This window comes from Anas platyrhynchos, chromosome 6 (assembly GCF_047663525.1).
Source record: "Anas platyrhynchos isolate ZD024472 breed Pekin duck chromosome 6, IASCAAS_PekinDuck_T2T, whole genome shotgun sequence".
In the NCBI taxonomy this organism is placed as follows: Eukaryota; Metazoa; Chordata; class Aves; order Anseriformes; family Anatidae; genus Anas; species Anas platyrhynchos.
In genome coordinates this window covers 20726268-20744178 of record NC_092592.1, presented here as the reverse complement: position 1 = coordinate 20744178, position 17911 = coordinate 20726268, and the positions used below count along the sequence as shown (strand labels likewise).

At 41.3% G+C, this 17911-nt stretch overlaps 1 protein-coding gene across 6 annotated transcripts in view; it reads right to left on the bottom strand.

Moving 5' to 3' along the window:
- GBF1 (golgi brefeldin A resistant guanine nucleotide exchange factor 1) overlaps positions 1–17911 on the bottom strand; it is a 102239-nt gene that overhangs the window by 12386 nt on the left and 71942 nt on the right. For all 6 annotated transcript variants that reach the window (XM_027460427.3, XM_038181162.2, XM_027460428.3 and 3 more), the window contains 15 exons: positions 16839–16974; positions 14271–14497; positions 13464–13632; positions 13070–13281; positions 12316–12414; positions 11443–11637; positions 10815–11001; positions 9627–9767; positions 9015–9103; positions 6205–6407; positions 5613–5736; positions 5206–5331; positions 4428–4510; positions 2606–2842; positions 1581–1674 (listed from right to left, as the gene is read on the bottom strand). In XM_027460427.3, coding sequence (XP_027316228.1) covers positions 1581–1674; positions 2606–2842; positions 4428–4510; positions 5206–5331; positions 5613–5736; positions 6205–6407; positions 9015–9103; positions 9627–9767; positions 10815–11001; positions 11443–11637; positions 12316–12414; positions 13070–13281; positions 13464–13632; positions 14271–14497; positions 16839–16974 — 2322 coding nt within the window. The remainder of the gene's footprint in view (positions 1–1580; positions 1675–2605; positions 2843–4427; positions 4511–5205; positions 5332–5612; positions 5737–6204; positions 6408–9014; positions 9104–9626; positions 9768–10814; positions 11002–11442; positions 11638–12315; positions 12415–13069; positions 13282–13463; positions 13633–14270; positions 14498–16838; positions 16975–17911) is intronic.

Genomic DNA, 17911 nt, shown 5'->3' with positions numbered 1-17911 from the left:
TCGGCAAGAGATGTTTCTTTTTCAACAGAAATTAGGGCAGACTGTTCAGATTTGGCTACAGAAAAGACAACAATTCTTTGTACAGGGCTGTGGATAACTAACTCCTCAGCTTACTTTTGCTTTGCACAACAAAGACAAGGTGGCTTACCTGACACAAGCTGAATCACTAAGGCACTCAGACATAAGCTCTTCAAGAACAGCAGTGATACAGAGCATTTTGGAAGTGCTTGCTGAAAACTCACTAATGTTAATTTATTGGGCTATAGGAACTCATTCCAGGATCAAAGCCTTCTATAAAAAGTATCATCACTTGCCTGGAGGCAATCATTATCATTAGAGGTGCAAACTATATCCAAAACTCCTACTGACTTAAAAAGTTACTCTTACCACTAGTTACCAGTAAGTTAATCCCCTCCAGATTCCTTTCTATTCCTCTTTTTTCATCCAAAACATGCACAGCAATTGCAGCGCTCAGAGAGGATACCTGATCACCAGGGTGATTTGTCCCAGGAAGCGAATAGCAGTTAAATAACACTTTGCTGTTCCTCTCTTGCTTTCTAACTGTTGCTTTCTGTTTTGTCTCATCAACCCCTGAAGACGGCCCCTCCTTCTCCCCTTCCACCAGACTGTCTCAAATATTTGTTCAGTTGTCATATTCCACTACTGTCTCCAAGCCCTACAGGAATTTAGGGCAGCAGAAAGTAATTGGTGTGGTTGGAATCTAGCCAAAGATAAGAACTCCCAGCTCTCTTCAAATCCAGAATTCCCTGATTCTACAACATCACCAAAAGACACATTTTCTTAATTTACACAGACCTAGGACTGCTCTAGATTCCACTCTCCCAACTAGATGTGATGCAGCTGGCAATAGCTGGTGCCTCTGAGGGCTTGGTGTAGCTGCTCCTACTGTGTAAATCTGCATCAAACAGTTGTTTCATGGCAGGCATGGCTTGTGTTATCAAGGTTTGGTATGCTTGGAGAGAAGATTAAGTATTGCATCTCTACTGTTGTGAGCTGCAGAGGAAGGGGAATCTAAAGCAACCCCATTGCTTTTTTTTTTGTCTTCTAATCATCAATCTGGTACTCTTTCACTGCTACCCATGCCAAGATGCAAGAGATATAAAACAGCAAGGCCAGACAACACAATTTCCCAATAAAAAGAATGTATGATTTTAGAACAGCCTAATTCCATTAACTGGACTAATTTGTAGGACTGTTCTTTTTCAGATATCCCTTTAAGGGATTTCAAAGATCACTTATATGTCTTGGTCATTTTAGACCCATGCTTTCAGTCTTCAGTGATCTTCTTCCAGCCCCTGCCTTTTTTTTTTTTTTTTGGTGGTGTGTGTGGTGCTGGTGGTTATTTTGCAGTTCTATTCTGCTCATGTGGATCTTGCACAAGTTCTCAGAACAATGCTGTGGGTTTCTTTGCAAGTTCTGACCTTAGAAAGGAATTGCTGCCATCTTAGCACAAAGCATGGTCCCCACACACTATCTATCAAAAAACAGTCTGATGCCTGATGAGGAAGAGAGCTCCAACATACTGAAAGCCATACTTCTTTTCCCTCCTTGCAACTTACCTCACTGCTGAGGGCTGTAAACTTGCAGAGAGAAATTATGAGATTGTCAAATACATCACTAAGGCCATAGTGAGCAGAAATCATTGCACATTTCCTGGAGGAGGAAGAAGAAAACAGAAGAAAATGTAATAACTTGGCAGAGAGAAGTCTCTCTACAGATACCTCCTTGTTGATGTTTTAAACCTTCCTCTCCACACACTCATAATATAAACGTATAAAGTCTACTCATGTATACAGCCTACTCTTACAGCAGATAATCACAACCATCCTCAGATCTTGGAACCGATATTCATGTGTGATGATGCAAGGATCACTTTCAAGAAGAAAGTCCAAACAGACGTACCAGCTGCAGCTGAGCCAATACACCTCATTTCATGTCTTGACATAAAAAGTTGCTGACATTTGCAGTAGTGTTGAAGGTTTAGTTTCCAAGAGATCACGGCTACAGTAGCATATTAACAGAGCTTTAAAGCTGCACTTCAGGCATGGTTTGGTCTAAATGTGAGTATGATCAGAGATCATCACAAAACAGTTTCTCACAGGTAGCAAGATTTTAAAATACTGATTGTCTGGGAAATTTAAAAAAAAATACAAAAGAAGAAGAGAAAAAAAAATAAAGGCTTCTCATCTCATCTAGCCACAGCTATGGCCACAGGTTTTACCGATATACAAGGATTTTGTCAACATCACTGTGCAAGGTAGGAGTGATATTTTCTGCTCACTTCTAAGCACTACAGCTATGTCAGCAAGTCTTTCAAATGTAATTACACCGAAATTTAAAAATACATACCCCAAAGCACTTTGATTTATTATAATATAGCAATCAAACCAAACAGTGAGTGACACCAAGAAAGGAAGAGATGGGATGAATCAATACAAATGCTAGAAAACTGGAAGAGTGTAGGTCATAATAAAAAGCTCTTCAATTACTCGTAACAGATGGTATTCACTGCGACCTGCCTAGCAGGCAGATGTGAGGCAATGGTCACACTAACTTTTCTGGGTTTCATGAATGCAGGAGTTACCTGAAACCAGAGATAGCCTTCTGGATGATTGTTTCTTCTAAGCTCTTGTCAAAAACATAAGAAAGTGCTGCAATGGTTGGCCCCCATGTCATGGTAAAGAGATCATGATCATAGCTTCCAGGAGGCACATGGAGAAATATCCCCTCATCAGTGGCACCACGATGTAGCAGGACATTCCAGATATAGTTTTCCTTCACCAGGCCCGTCTGTTCTTCTGGCATCACTATCTCATCATTTCTACAAGGAAGGCAGGCAGAAAGGTTGAATTTTTAATTCTGAGCCAAACCTAACATTTACACAGTGCCTTTTGCTACATGGTCCCAAAGCTAAGTGATACCTACTCTGAAGTGATTTTGCCAGCTCCTGAAACATTCTCTTTTCTGATGTCTGCCTGCTTCCCTTGCCCCTCTCTCCAATACCTTTGATACAAAGTGCAGTGTCTCTCAGGAGCACTTAGTAACTACTGTGTAAGGACGCTACTGAAGCAGCAGCTACCTAATACTACAGGTGGAAAATACAGTATCTACTAGAGTTAAATGATGGAAAACTTTGGACAGCACACTAGCACAGCTTCACCCCTCACCCCCTTAGAGCACTCAGCACATCTCATTATTCTCAGATGAAAAAACTGTTATATCATTGCAGTCAAAGTAGGCATGAGTATCTATGTATAAGAATAATGCAAGTATTTATATGCATTATTATGTACAGATTACAGTCTTATCTCTTCCCCCACCAAAAAAAAAACCTGTCCCCCACAAACAGTCTCAACTATGACACTGCGGCCATCTCTTTGAGCAATTCTGGAATGATGTATCAATTGTTTTAGCCATCAAACATACTGAAAAGGCTAAAGTATCCGGTGAAGGGAGGATAGATGCGAATAGACTGGAACAGAGGCACTACATCACTGAAAGATAAGAAGAAAATTCTCAAGGTACTACTAAAAAGACATTAAGAACACCCTTGGGGAGACACTAATCAAAACCAGAGCTCTATTTGAAAGCTTGAGTCATGTCTCGAAGAATTTCTAGATATTCAGTACAGGCAGCATTCCCACCTTCCTGAAGCGGGCTCAAGAGAGAAGTCAAGCACACTGCCCTGCTTCCAGCATGAGCCATTGCTTGCAACTGCAGGCTGAAAGCAGCTGAGATTCAGAGTCACATCTTGTCTCCTGAGAGATGTAATCCTCTCAGCTTCAAGTTGGCAGTGTCTGGATTTACTGATAAGGCAGATTTCTGAGCTACTGCTGAAACTCCCCACCCACAGGTAGTCTACACCCAAAAGGGCCTCAGCCACCAGAAATTCTTCCCAATTACTGGGAGGGTGCCAAAAGCTTCAGGGGTGGCAGAAGAGATTGGGTGCACACAGCAACTTCATATGAAAACCTCAAAAGCTTTTGAAATGAAATATTAAACTGAGACCTGGATATGTTATGTCAGAGCAACATTGCTGTCCTTGGGATGAATTGCTAGCTCTGGCACTGCATAAAAAGTTCTGAAGAAGCCTAAAGGCTTAGCCTGGAGGACAGCGGTTTCTTAGATAGAGCATTTCACTAGTGCTCAGACATTCTTTTCCATATTGGTATAAGATGTATTTTTTTAACATTAGCTAAAGCTCTGTGGATTAAAATACCATGGCAGGAATCCAAAGATACAAATCCACTGCAATTACTATGACAGGCTTGTTACTCCAGCCCCATATGGAGCTGGAAGGTGGTTTGAAGCAAACATCATCAGTGAGCCTCCTTTCAGTGCTCTCTGGAGGCCAAACAACTCTAGTTTGCTCTCTGTATACAAGGAGATGACAGGTTGATTCTTACTTGATGGCATGGTACATGTCTTCCAATATGTCCTGTTCAAAGTCTTTGCCTCCATTTACACCTTTCAGGTTCTTCCGAAACTCCTGTGGGGAAAAAAAATAATACCAATGTAACTCCCCTAGTATATCCACCTTGAACTGCTTGGCTGCACTCAGTTCTCCACTTGCTTTCCATGGGACCAGGAGCAGATTTGGCTGTATTCTTCAACACGCAGCCTCAAAGTTCAAAGATTCAATGCTATTCTTAGTGGTGTGGTAGTGTGCAGCAGCCCGTCCCATCTCTATTCTTTCAGTGTGAGCAAACAGAACACATACTTAGCTGAGGCTGGACAACAGAATGACAGGTCTGTACCAGCACACTGATACTCAAAGGACTTGACCCCTCTCAAAGCCCCCAACAGTTCAACAAGCTTCTCATTCTTACTACGACTTAGGATACAGTATGTTAAAATAAAGAGGCACCTTGACTAACTTGGCACGTTGTCTGCTAAGCTTAGCATTTCTTCAGGCTGTCCTTCACCCCCAGCCCTCCTCTCCAACTGTACTCAACCTCAGTGCTGCACACCAGCATATTGCATATGAGTTATGAATGCCAGGAAAAAAAACAGACAAAAAACAAAACAAAACCACACACACAGAAAACCAACAAACAAACAAAAAAGAAACAAACAAAACAAAACAAAACAAAAAACACAAAAGAGAATGCCATTGAGATAAAATCAGATACTGTACTTCTATCAAAACAAGAGAAGACAGGTGCCTACACTGCCAATACCCACCTCCAGAGTCATTGGGACGTTCTGCTTGCGGACATTATGGTTGTGCTGGTCAGTGTTCAGCATAATAACTGCATAGGCCAGGGCAAAGCAGGCATCACTATTAGCAAACGGGGACCCATTTGATTTCTGAAAGGCAAATATATACACAGATCAGTCCCACATAAACAAGGATGTATCAGTGACCAAGAGAAGCATTTTCCCACCCGCAGTACTGAATCATCTCCGGAACAAACAAAAAACCCGAGGCTCTGGCTCCAGCTTCCTAAAAGCGCCCTGGAAATCTACATGTCACTGCTATCTCCTACAAAACAACAGCTGCTGCCTGCAGGACACAGTAAGCTTCTACAGGCAGTTTGATCTGTCATGTCCAACATGGTGTTTGAGCTTTCTGCCCACCAAGTACACACCCTCCAATGTTCTGTGAATGCTTCCAACAGTCTCTGGATTACGGGTGCCTCTCCTGGTAACCTGAAGGCCTCTAGATAAAGTCGTAAAGCTTCATCCAGCCTTAAACCTTGGAAGCTGAAAGTCCTGCAAGAAGAATGAATTGCAATGAGAAACAAACACAATGGGAAAGGTAGGACAAGCTTACTGACTACAGTCTTGTTTGGTTCAGCATTGGAATGCCAGATGTCACAGAGAACAGACAGTAAAGAGGGAAGGGTGAGGAACAAAGAACAAGACCATGAATAGGCCAAACAACATAGAACCACTGATAATTATACAAGTTATTAACTACATCATTTTCTCTGCAGTCTTCACAGAGACTGGCCTCTACCGAAAGAAGTTTGGGTGTCACGCTATCATGCTCACCTAAGGTGCTACCCATTTGCAAGAGATGCATAGAATCATTCTGTGATTAAGGCATATTGATACACAGAGAGCTAAGTGACACAGAGCCCATGCCTCCAGGAACTACTGCTGTACTGCATTTTAATTTAACACTGAGCTCTCAGCTTTCACCCTTTCATGAGTAAAGGGATATGGAAAGACACTCACCCAACAAAGCTTTCCAGCAAGTCTATGTTCTTACGGTCACTCACAAATTCCCCTATCATCTTCTTGTCCAGGCGAGGATTTTCCCGTAGCCACCTGGCCACCTCGTTGTTGTCAATGGGGGTGGCAAGAAGGTTCTTCTCCTGCAGAAACTGTATCCCTTTCTTCGGCTTTTGGTTGAACTGCTCTGTGCCAGTTATCAGGAGCTGAAGACAACATTCTCATAATTACAAGCTTGAAGTGCATCATTTCTTATTTTAAATTGTTCTTACATTTGAATCAAAAGCAAATAGATTAACCTTAGCATGATAAAGTTTACTGTACTGTGTGAGTGGGAAAGGCTAACCAAGATCAGAAAACCTGCATCCATCACAAGAATTCAGTATCAAGTCATACTGAATGGAGCACACATGACCTGCCATCTTTGAAAAGCTTTAAGTTTCACTGAGCAATTAGCTCTGCTACTCCAAAAGCCTCAACAAAGCAGAGGAAAAGTCTTTGATGAACCTCAAACATGTTGAAAAGATCGGCTCTACCCAGCTACAATGGCATTACTGCTGCATGTCCTTGTCTGTCTCCTTTGGCTCCAGACTCTTGTACTCTACCTCACTGCGTGACATGCAGCAAGAATCCTCAGCTTTTATGCAGCTGCTGAAAGAAGTGCTGCAAAAGCCTAAGAACTAGACAGCACCCTGCAAATGAGACATGCTCCCGACAACATCTGGTGCTCCTGCATGGCAAGGCTATCTGTAGGCAGAGAAGAACAGGAGCATTTTTGGTTTTGAAGGGAAGTCAACTGCTCTTCCCTGCCTAATTCTTATTTTAAGAAACTAGATAGTACCACAGTCTGTGTAATAAAACACCTGACTGAGAAAGGGTTAACCGAAGGTTCTGTTGGTGTTCAAAAAAACCCAAAGCACAAACAACTGTATGAACTTTACTAAGCGCCAGAATAAATGTCAGTTCCCCATTAGCTCCTATCACGATCAAACTGCTAGTGATGACCTAGTGAACTAAATTCGTGACCATCATGACTACTAGCTCCCCTGGGTTCTCAGTAACTCAGAAGCAACCAGTCTTCTGTTTTCTGCTTCCCTGCGAGCATACCTGCGTGAACATCCTCAGGTTGCAGTGAAACACACAGATCCTGAAACACAGGGACCCAGTGAGGGCGTAACAAAACAACACCCATGTGCTGCCCAGTGTGACAGGCCTGGAGGGACTCTATGACACTACGAGCATTTTTGTTCAGGAATAAATCCTGTAACACAACCCTGAGGGTATTGTATTGTTATACAGCACATAACAACAGAACGTGTTTTATTTCTTAAGACCATCCGAAAGGAAATTAGACTGCTGGCAGTTTATACTGCATTTATAATCATGTCAGTCCTGTGCTTCTGAGCTTCTGGGCATTGCTTTTGGAAACATACAAGAAACCTTTCCATTCAATGCATAATTTGCTCTCTGCTTTTATTCAGCAGATTTTTTTTTCCTCCAGTACTTCAGAGGTTAAAGGAAGCAGAACAAGCTGGTGCCATGTCAGCATCAACATTTCTGAAGTTGAATGTTTAGTGTGCTCTGTTGACATGCTCAGGATGAAATCATTACCAGATTTAGCATCAGGAAAGGATTTAGCATCTGGGCAAACTAACAGATTTACGCATGTCTTTCTGCCCTCTGCTGTAGTGTAAGGCACTGTCCTTTTTCTAGAAGCACCTGGAACTTTCTTTAAGGAACTCCCAGCCATTGCTGGGACCAGCCGCTGGCAATGCTCTTGATTTCTCCTAACCTTGTTTTCCAACACAGTAAAGCTGGAGTCTTAAGAGAGGCTTTTGGTTAGAACAATGAAAGCACTATACAGGCTCCTTCCTCGACAACAGACTTCCACACAAAATCCAACAGCTAGGCTGCCTTGAAAACTAAATTTAATGCAAAACAAAAGGTTACAAACAAAACAGTAACTGAATCAATATTAATTTCTTAGAAATTGGCTAATGCCAAAACTCAGTAGTTCCTCTGAAGACTGTGCTGACAAGCACTTCCCCTGATGTGCCTTTTGGCTCAGCATTACCCCACAGCAGCACTGCCCTGTAGGTAAAGAACCGAGCTCCTCAGTACTGCAGTAAACTTCCTGGAGAGAAACTGATGCCTTAAATTACATTCAGATCCAGAGACTGCCAGAGTGGATCACAAAGCAAATTAGTATCCCAGCAGCAGGGGATCTGTTGTGCTTCCTTCAGTATTTTTGTTTAAATAAGTTAAGAAAACATGACCATCTCTGGTCAGAGATGTACAGAGTTAAGAGTGTAGCTTGGAATAATAAGGCTCAAAGAAACAAACATTGTGGCAAAGTCATTCTTTGTCTAATCAAGACAATCTTTTCAGTCATCCTCACAACAAAGCAAACGCAGGAGTAAACGAATCAGCAAGCTAGAATGTCACTTCTATTACCGGCCTCTTGATAGAGTCCCCATTGACAGGTTTGATAAGAGTAGGCAACCTGACCTTTTCGATGTAATTTGCTAATTATCCCCATAAATTAAAACTAGACCCAGCAACTTTCCCACCCAGAAGTCAGATGGACATAGCTTACAAATTGCGCCATAAAATTTCCCCAACACTTCCTGCATCTCAGTAACCAGAACAGATAATAATCAATGCTGTCCCTGAAGTATAGCAGGATTTTCAGTAATTGACTATGTAATTCTTATCAGCAGAGACTGAGATATGACCAGTCATGCAAAGCCCCCATGAGATGGAAAACAAGGAGAACATTCAATGATCCATTTGCAGTATGTTCCCAATCATACCTTCTTTTTGTTCTTAATCTGCATAAGTTCCTGAGGGCTTGGAAGGATGCAAGAAAATCGAGTAGGCTTCTTGGGGACACTCTTCTCAGCTAGAAGGACAAATTGTCATTACAGTCAAGCCTATCCCCAGAGTACCACTCAGCCCACTATCATGTCCCATCACAAGTTTCAGTCATGGAGTCTTGTTGAAATATGCTGCCCCACAAATGACAATCACACTCCTGCTATTCAGCTACTACCACGCACATTTTCTGCAACATAATTACACAGTAGCTTCTTGTTCTGGACAATTTCACACATCCACAAGATTTAATTTTCTGGATGTTGTGGTTGCTTACATTACTCAGAAAGAGCCTTGACTACCTTAAAGTATCAGTACTGTGATGAATTTCACACACTTTGCCCCAAAGTGACCCACCAGATCTACCCCCCTCCCAGAAGAAAACTTAGTAGGCCTATATAGCACAAATATAAAGCAAATATTCACCACATACTTCTTTCTAATTATGAACACATAATAGCTACAACAGTCTATGGTATAGCAGAACTAGCCAGCAAACATCAGGACCGTTCTCAGTACATACACACAGAGAATCCCACAGAGACTATTACCTGTCTCATTTCCTCCTTCCAGTTCCATGCAGCCTTGCTTCATCCGGTCAGCCATAAGGCACCCACTGGTAGGAGGATATGCCCCACCTGGCTCTGAGACCACACCAGAGGATTTTCCCTCACTGAGCACTCTCTCGTTATCTGTAGAAGTTAAAAACAATACAAAAAGCCACACAAATACATAAGCCAAAGAAAAAATCTTCCAATGGAGAAAAAATAAACTGACCAGTCTAAATTGAGTATGTGTTTATTTCAAGGGAGTTCCCTGCAGTAAATGTGATTCCTCAGTACCCTCAATATTTTGTCTACATTAATTCCACAGCATACCCTCCCCTTCTGCCGTGTCTGCCAGTCTTGACACGGCCATCATATAAGGCTCCATGAGGTGCACATTTTAATCTCTTTGAATTTTATTTCTGCCACATTGGTTGCTCAAACGAACAGACAGGGAACAGGTGCTGGGTGATGGGGATTGTAGGTGCTAACTCAGGAACTTGATACTTCACTTCTCCACACAATAGATGAAAGACAAATTAGTTTCATCACTACCGCTATTTTTATAAAAAGCAAAGTAGCAAACATGGCAGGCATCCATCTCATCTCCACAGTAAGAACAAAGTAAGTACAAGAGCTGCCCTGCTCACTAATGCTCAAATAGATACAAACAAATCTAGGTCACAGAAGCCGCTGGCCAAAGAAAAAAAAAGTCTTGTTCACAAGTAGTACATATGAAGCAAAGACAAGCTTGGCAATTTCCTTGTCTTAGAGAAAAGAGAAAGCATGTGCTGTTTTGGACAATAACCAATACAAGATTTAAATCACATGTTTTGTTTTTTTTGAAATTTAAAAAAAAAGGGGGAACTTTCTTTTTTTTTGCTTAAGAGTGTTAAGAGAGTTCCATTCCTAAGAGGTTTCTAAATCCTCTAACAGGTAAGACCTGGAAAAGGAAAGAAGCATAATGTCATTCTTGAACAGCGGACTCTCTCTCCTTGACATTCAGAGCAGAGATGAGGTACAAGACCCTGCTCTGATAGCAAGGTTATAAACACCGGTGTGCAGTTATAAAACATGCAACAGGAAGACTGACAACACATTTATGGAGCTTAATACATGAATTACCAAAATGAGATCCACAGGTTTAGCACAAGACTAAGCTTAGTATCAAAACATCAAGAAATGGAATCTTACTATTGTTTGTTTCTTTGGTGTTGTTCATGGTTTCTGGGATGGATTTGACAACTTCCTTTTCTTGTTGATGTATGTTACTCAGCACTTTGGCCTGGCAATGCGCCTCTGTGCTATCTATCACTGTCAGCAATGCTTCCATAGACAGCAGATGGACTGTATACAGCTGTCCAGAAACTGGAAAGGCATTCTGGAAAACAAAACATGTAAGCATCAGACAACTTTCATGCCTCTCTCTCTTTCTCTCTCTCTCCCCCCGCCTAATGGGGGAAAGATGCTTCCCTTTCAGCTTCATGAACCCTAAAGCGTACAACAAACACCCTAAAATTTCCACACAAACCTTTCTAGCATATACTTAATGGTTTATTTGCTGTGACATTATTAGTCTTGTGGTTATTCTTTTCTACTCTGCTTCCAAATGTTCAATAGCATTCTTCGTCTCTACAAACTACTCACCCCAAATCTTTCAACCACTCCCATTCTCAAGTTCTGCTTCTGTGCTTACCATGCTCTGACTTACAGACTTCCCCTTCTGCCTACCCCTGCTCTGTCCCCTTCAGGTGCCCCCAGCCCATGCAGGGAGGCCAGCAGCCCCAGTGAGGCGGCAGGACAAGCCCTGTGGGTTCAGCACCTTGGAGAGCAGCTTGGTGAGCTCCTCAAAGAGGTTGGCGCAGTAGTAGTCACAGTCGTAGTTGATGTAGAGCTCAGTCACGAAACTAGGAATCCTCCACAGCTGAACAATGGATTCCAAAGCCATCTCCTTCATTTCATATGGCATCTTTGGGTTTTCCACGGTGATTATTTCCATCAGTTTCTTGATGTACATCTGGCAGAAACACAGGGTAGCTCAGTTTAGGGAAAGAAAAAGGAAAGCAGGACAGTGAATAGCTTTGAGGACTACAGAAACAGATGTAAACTTCATCTTCGCACACAATCTGACATATCCCATATTTAATGGTGGCTCATTCTGAAGGGGTCTGTAAAAAGGTTTCAAACAGACAGGACGAGGGGGAATGGGCTAAAGTTGTGCCAGGGGAGTTTTAGGTTGGATGTTAGGAAGAATTTCTTTACTGAAAGGGTTGTTAGGCACTGGAACGGGCTGCCCAGGGAGGTGGTGGAGTCACCATCCCTGGAAGTCTTCAAAAGACGTTTAGATGTAGAGCTTAGGGATATGGTTTAGTGGGGACTGTTAGTGTTAGGTTAGAGGTTGGACTCGATGATCTTGAGGTCTCTTCCAACCTAGAAATTCTGTGATTCTGTGATCATTTAATGCACCTGGATCTACCATTCTGAAAAACTGGTATGAAGGTGGGCAACTGCAGTGCACCAGTCTCAAAGACACTGTTATACAACAAAAAAAAAGTCCTAAATAGCCTACCCATAACCCACTGAGTCATTTATACAAAGGTAAGTTGATATTCAGGCTGTTTCTGACTGCCTAGCTATACGCAGCTAATGAGCCCAAGGCACTATTACTATGCACCCAGTGATACTCAAAACTCACCTCCAGCTGGAATTTCAGATGCTCTCTCATGCTCTCAAAGAGAAGAAAGCACACCCTGAGGGAGGTTGCATACAGGTTGAGCCGTTCAACGCTCAGTAGCTAAAGAAAAAAAATAAATTATGAATTGCAAAGGATAATCATTAGGTGTTATGATTAACAGTACCCATGCCAGTCTTGAGATCCACACATTGTTTCCCATAGCAGAGGTGTTGTAAAAAAACAAGATCAATCCCTTATTCAGCCTCCTGGTCTCACCTCTTGTAAGTGCGGATGGTTATACTTGATTCCTTTTTGCTTGTGGTAATGCTGTTTTCCTACTGTGATTTTGTTCTTTTGCTAACTCCACAGATTCTCTCAGTGGAGAAGTAACCTGGGAGAAGAACTGCCTCCAACACAGCTCTTGTGCAATTAATAGCTAGAAAAGTTCTGCCAATTTACTAAGCTAGCAACTTGCATCCATAATTACCTCAAAATCAATTACATCAAAACACGATGTTATCCCCCAGTTCATTCCAATCAGTTTCATTCTCCTCAGCCCTGGCCTAAAGAAAATGGCATGTGACAACATCTTTGTTTTTGCAGCATCACCATTTCCCTTGTGCAATTCAGAACTCTCACTGCAATACAGCAGAGAGCTTCTTTGAAGACTGAGATCTGTCAAACTTCCGAATACTGAATTCCAATAGACTGTTTGACCCAAATTAGTATCTAATTCCTCCGTGCCATATCCCATGTTAGCACAAGCCAGACTTACTTGAAATAGGTGTCGGCATAACTCTTCCTTCACGAGTCCCAGGAGGGACTGGCAGTTTGCAATGGGAGCCGACTCCAGGGCAACAGTTAGCAGCTGCAGCCCCATGTGGATCATCACCTCAGAGTTGTGGCGATCAAGAGGGTTGGTGAGTGAGATGAGAAAGCGGAACAGTTCTCTAATACATGGCAGTCCATAGGGGACCAGCGCGGCTCCTAAAGGAAAGTGAGACACATTGGTACTCTTAACAACTCGGCTTTTGCTGATGTCTAACAGGTGTTACAAATTACATCATTACAGACCAACTAAGGAACAAGAATTTATCACCCTCATGGCAGAAAGTGGCACAGAATAGTGGAAAGGAGAAAGGACTTCAGCAATATTGCCCTCCTCTCACCTTCTTTTTGGGAAGACTGAGTAAAACGTACTCCTCGGGGATTTACATAGTCCATGTCGTGAACTGAGGCAGAGTCAGAATGTTCTGCTACAGACGTGCACTCCTCTAGAACCTCAGGAATAGACTCGACAGAGGCTGACTGGATCTTCTCCTCCCTCAGACTTTCACTCTTCATTGGTATCAGACATTTGAGAAGGAAAGAAGAAAAGCAAAACAAGACGACAGGTACTAGGTAAGCTAAAAGAAAGGCTTATTTGCTCACTGCTCATTCAGAGCTATTAAAACTATACAGGTCACTTGTGGAAGAGAAGCAGGAAAGCAAAATTTAAAAGAGCACATCAAGATAACCTGCAGCACCGTCTTTCCAAAACTTTTACTTCCATCTAGCGCTTAACTATTTTACTTAATTCTATGTTGTGAGACTAAATTTCCACAAACAAAAGATTTATTTTCATCGAAGATAACTAAAAGAATTCTCCTGAAGATTTCATCTATACTTCCCTCTAATACTTTCTCCTTAATTAAGGTTGATGATATTGCAAGGAATAGGACAAGTTGCATTAGATACATAGATACATAGCTGCATTGCTGGGCTGCACAGCTATCATTTCTGAGTCAGTGGGGATCGTCTCAAGAAAAACAACAAATGTTTGTGAAGTTACAAATCACTTATACAAAAGGATGTTTATTCTGATCCTAAGCCTTAAAATATAATATAAACACTATGACCAAAAATAGAGTAACTGTACTAAACCCACAACTAACTATGCTGGCAGTTGGAACTCTTCCTTATAAGCAACCACATACCTGGAGTTCTGGCTGGTTTTGATTATCAGTGACTTTGGCCTCATTTGAAGGCATTCCTGCATGAAGTCCCAAAGCAGTGACCTGATCCAAGTCTGTCAGGTCTTCTTTGGAGGTGGTCTGTGAGGATGTTTCCAAACCACTGTCTGTAGAAGGGCTGACTGCAGATGAAACATTTTCTGAGCTTCCAGAGGAGCTGGGAGGAGCATCTATGAAAGTAACTCCGCTTGCTGATGAGAAACAGAAGCAAAAAGATCAGTAGAATGTTCTCCTTCAGCCCCCAGTTCATACACTGAATACAACTATGCTTTACTTTGATCACAGCAATGCACTACAAATGATCTCAGATAATTAGGTATTAATGTAGAGAAATTAGACAAAGCCCTTTGTGGCTAGGGATTAAAGCATCAAATAGATGAATAGGTGAGATGCTATCAGTTCTCCAAATCAAAACATATCACTTGGAATCTAACAGATTCAGAGAATAAGATAATTCATGTAGTTAAACAAATGGTGCAGAGGGTTTCTCTAATTGAGAAGAAATCAGAAAATAGCCCCAAAGGTGTACTTTAGACTTTGATACAATGGCACAAGCACTTTAATATTTGCCTCAAACATCAGTCAATCCTTCAAAGTGATTTTTTTAAACTATTTTTTACACTTTGATTGGAAGGCAAGACCTATTTCTTTAATTCACATTAAAAAAATGAAATTGCAATAGAATTCAAACAAGTCTGAAACAAAGCACTGAGTAGTTTTATTATTTCTAAATGGGAGACAATTCTTCCGGAATCTAAGTTTTCTTTTAAGGAAAACCAACGTATTTGCATTTCTTCTGGTTTTCAGGAAAACTTAAAAAACATACACCAAACGTTCAAAAAAGTGATGATATAACGAAGGGCATGGTAACAAAGTAAATGCACAAACCAGAGGTATGTTATAAATTTACACATAAAATGGGTATAGTTTTGCGCACTCAGATGTTTTATTCATGACCTGGCTTTTGGAAATATCTTAAATAAATAGCAGAATGTTACTTGATTTTTAAGAAATGATATGGCATACTTAATCAATTTTGTAATCTTCTCTTCTTCACGTGCTAAGACAGAATTCTGACATAAAAAGCACAATTAATACATTACCTAGCTCTACAAGCTCAGCATTAATAATGTGCTCTATAACATTATTCAGCTTTCTCTCCAAAATGTTACAGGAGTTATAATGGAATTTAACACCTATGTGAAAGTATAAATATAACGATTTATGTAGGGATAAGCTCTCATTTGGATGTCTAATTTGGATGCAATTTTATCTCATTGCTTCCTTAGTTTTCAGCAATCATGCTGTTGTGTAGAAATGCACTTGGAATCATTCACGATATATTGAATAGTGTTCTACGTTGGAATAAGAGTCAGAAATACGTATTTTACACAACTATTGTTTCAAGCTTCCCGTCTGCTTCCTTTCACTGTTAATGTTTATGTCTGATACGTCAAAATTTAGAGTGCACAAGAGACAGAGTACTTTGCAGCCAGAGGGACTCATTTATCCAGAGGAGAGGTTAAAAAGAGTTGTAACTATTTAGTCTACTTCTATAAAACAATAGGATATGGAAGTCCCCCAACATTATAATCTCCAGCTCATGGCACTAGTCATATACTGCACCACTTCTGGAAGCACATGCAAAAGGATTTGTGTGCATGCCCATCAGTTTCCTGCAAACAAACCTTTTTCAGGTACTTTTGCTGCTCTCTACTTTTTTTCTACGTAACTCTTCATTTCTTCTTACCACACCACAACCTCTATTCTTCTCATAATAGTCGTAAGCATACCCCATATTTCTCTGTCCCTTAATGTGCACAGTCCCATGTTTTTTATTCAAATTTCATGGACTATGGGTAAATACTTCCAATCTTTACATCTGTAGTGAGAGATCTGATCACTCACCCGTTCTTGATACCTATGTCTCTGCACATCCCACAGTTCCACCTGTATCTCTTCCCCGTCACACTATGCTCATTCTTCATCACCCCCACCCTCACTCCCTTTGGTACACCTCAGGAATACGTAAAAGAAAATGTCACTTAGATCAATAATCTCCTACTGCAGGCAACTTACACAATCCTTTTGCCATTACTTTCTCCCCATCTCCAACTCCTTTAGCTCTCCTCTTTCCAGTGTTCTTGTTCTCAGCCTCTTCCACGTACCTGCTGCACCCTCCATCTCCTCCGCACCAAATGGCTGCATATAAACTCAGCTACTTGTTTAGGTCCCCATTTCCCTTCCCTATAAAATACTCCTGTAAGGCACAATGAAGGCAGAGAAATGCTGCCATGTTAGCCACTGGATTGAGCTTTCTGCCATCAATATGTATTCCACCTCCTTCAAACTTCTTCTCCTGGACCAGAAAAGCTATGACATATTTATTGTGACAGTCACTGAGAACCAAAATAAAAATCATTAAAAAAAAATGAATGCAGAACAACTTGTTAAGAGAAATGAAATAAAGGCATTTCCAAAACAGCCCTGGAATAGGTGCTGTCTGGTCTCTGAAAATAGATCTCAGCCTACCTGCGATGGCACTAGCATTGGCTGCTGGTTGTTCTGTCGCAGGTGAGACCTTAGCTACATGTCGAGGAGGTCTTGGTGATCTCTTCTGCTTTTTCCATTTTGATGATTCGCTCATCCCTCCGGCTCTCATTTTCAACTGAAAACCATAAACCATTAAGAATATCAGTATAGAGAAACCACACAGCACAATGGACTACACAAGCCAACCCACACAGGCTGTCTCAAAACTCTCAAAGTCAGGCAACAGCACTCAAATGTATCACACAAATTTATCAGCACCTCAAAGTCATGCAAATCAGCTCCTAACTTCCTACGACCCACATATTAGCCAACACTCCATGTCTGAATCAGGGGAAAATTTACTGTAGCTACTATACTACCTCTGTCACTTGTCTCAATTTACTCTTCATCTTTGCAGTAATGCCACGTTCCCTTTCTCCAGTAATCTCTTTCACTATTAAGAAGTGTTTCGCCAACACTTCACTCACTCCTGGTGCATGACACACTGCAAATACCATCCTAATGACTTAGAAACAAACCATGTTCTGCTTTCATCTCCTGTCATCCGTCCTCTTCAGTTCTAAATCTAACTTAACCCTCAGCGTCCCTGTTGACCAGAATTCTGCCACTTGTTCTCATACAGACCTTCACCTGGGCAAATGAGAATGACAGTAGGAGCAGTGCAGACCGCATGGCTCTTGTTGCAGTGTGCTGTTATTGCAGGCACATACAGACATTCCAGAACTTCCTAACACCATTACAATACTTAGTCACATTGACAATGGCAACAGCAGGTTTGAAAACAGCTTCCTTTTAAATTAATCTGCTCTAAGTGCAGGAATGCCTGCTTCCTACTCTTGGGTTTAGTAGCCGCAATCAACTTTTCAGATCTCTAGTTTGGGGGTGAAAAATTTAAACGCTGAGGAGGTTCCTTGCATACAGTGGAAGCCATTCTGTAAGCCTCAGTACTGGTCTCTACTTGGTATTCTTCTTTGTGAAGTCATCTCAAATAATATTATAACCTAAAATATCATTTATCTATTTCTTATATTCTTACTATTGGTTTCTTATTC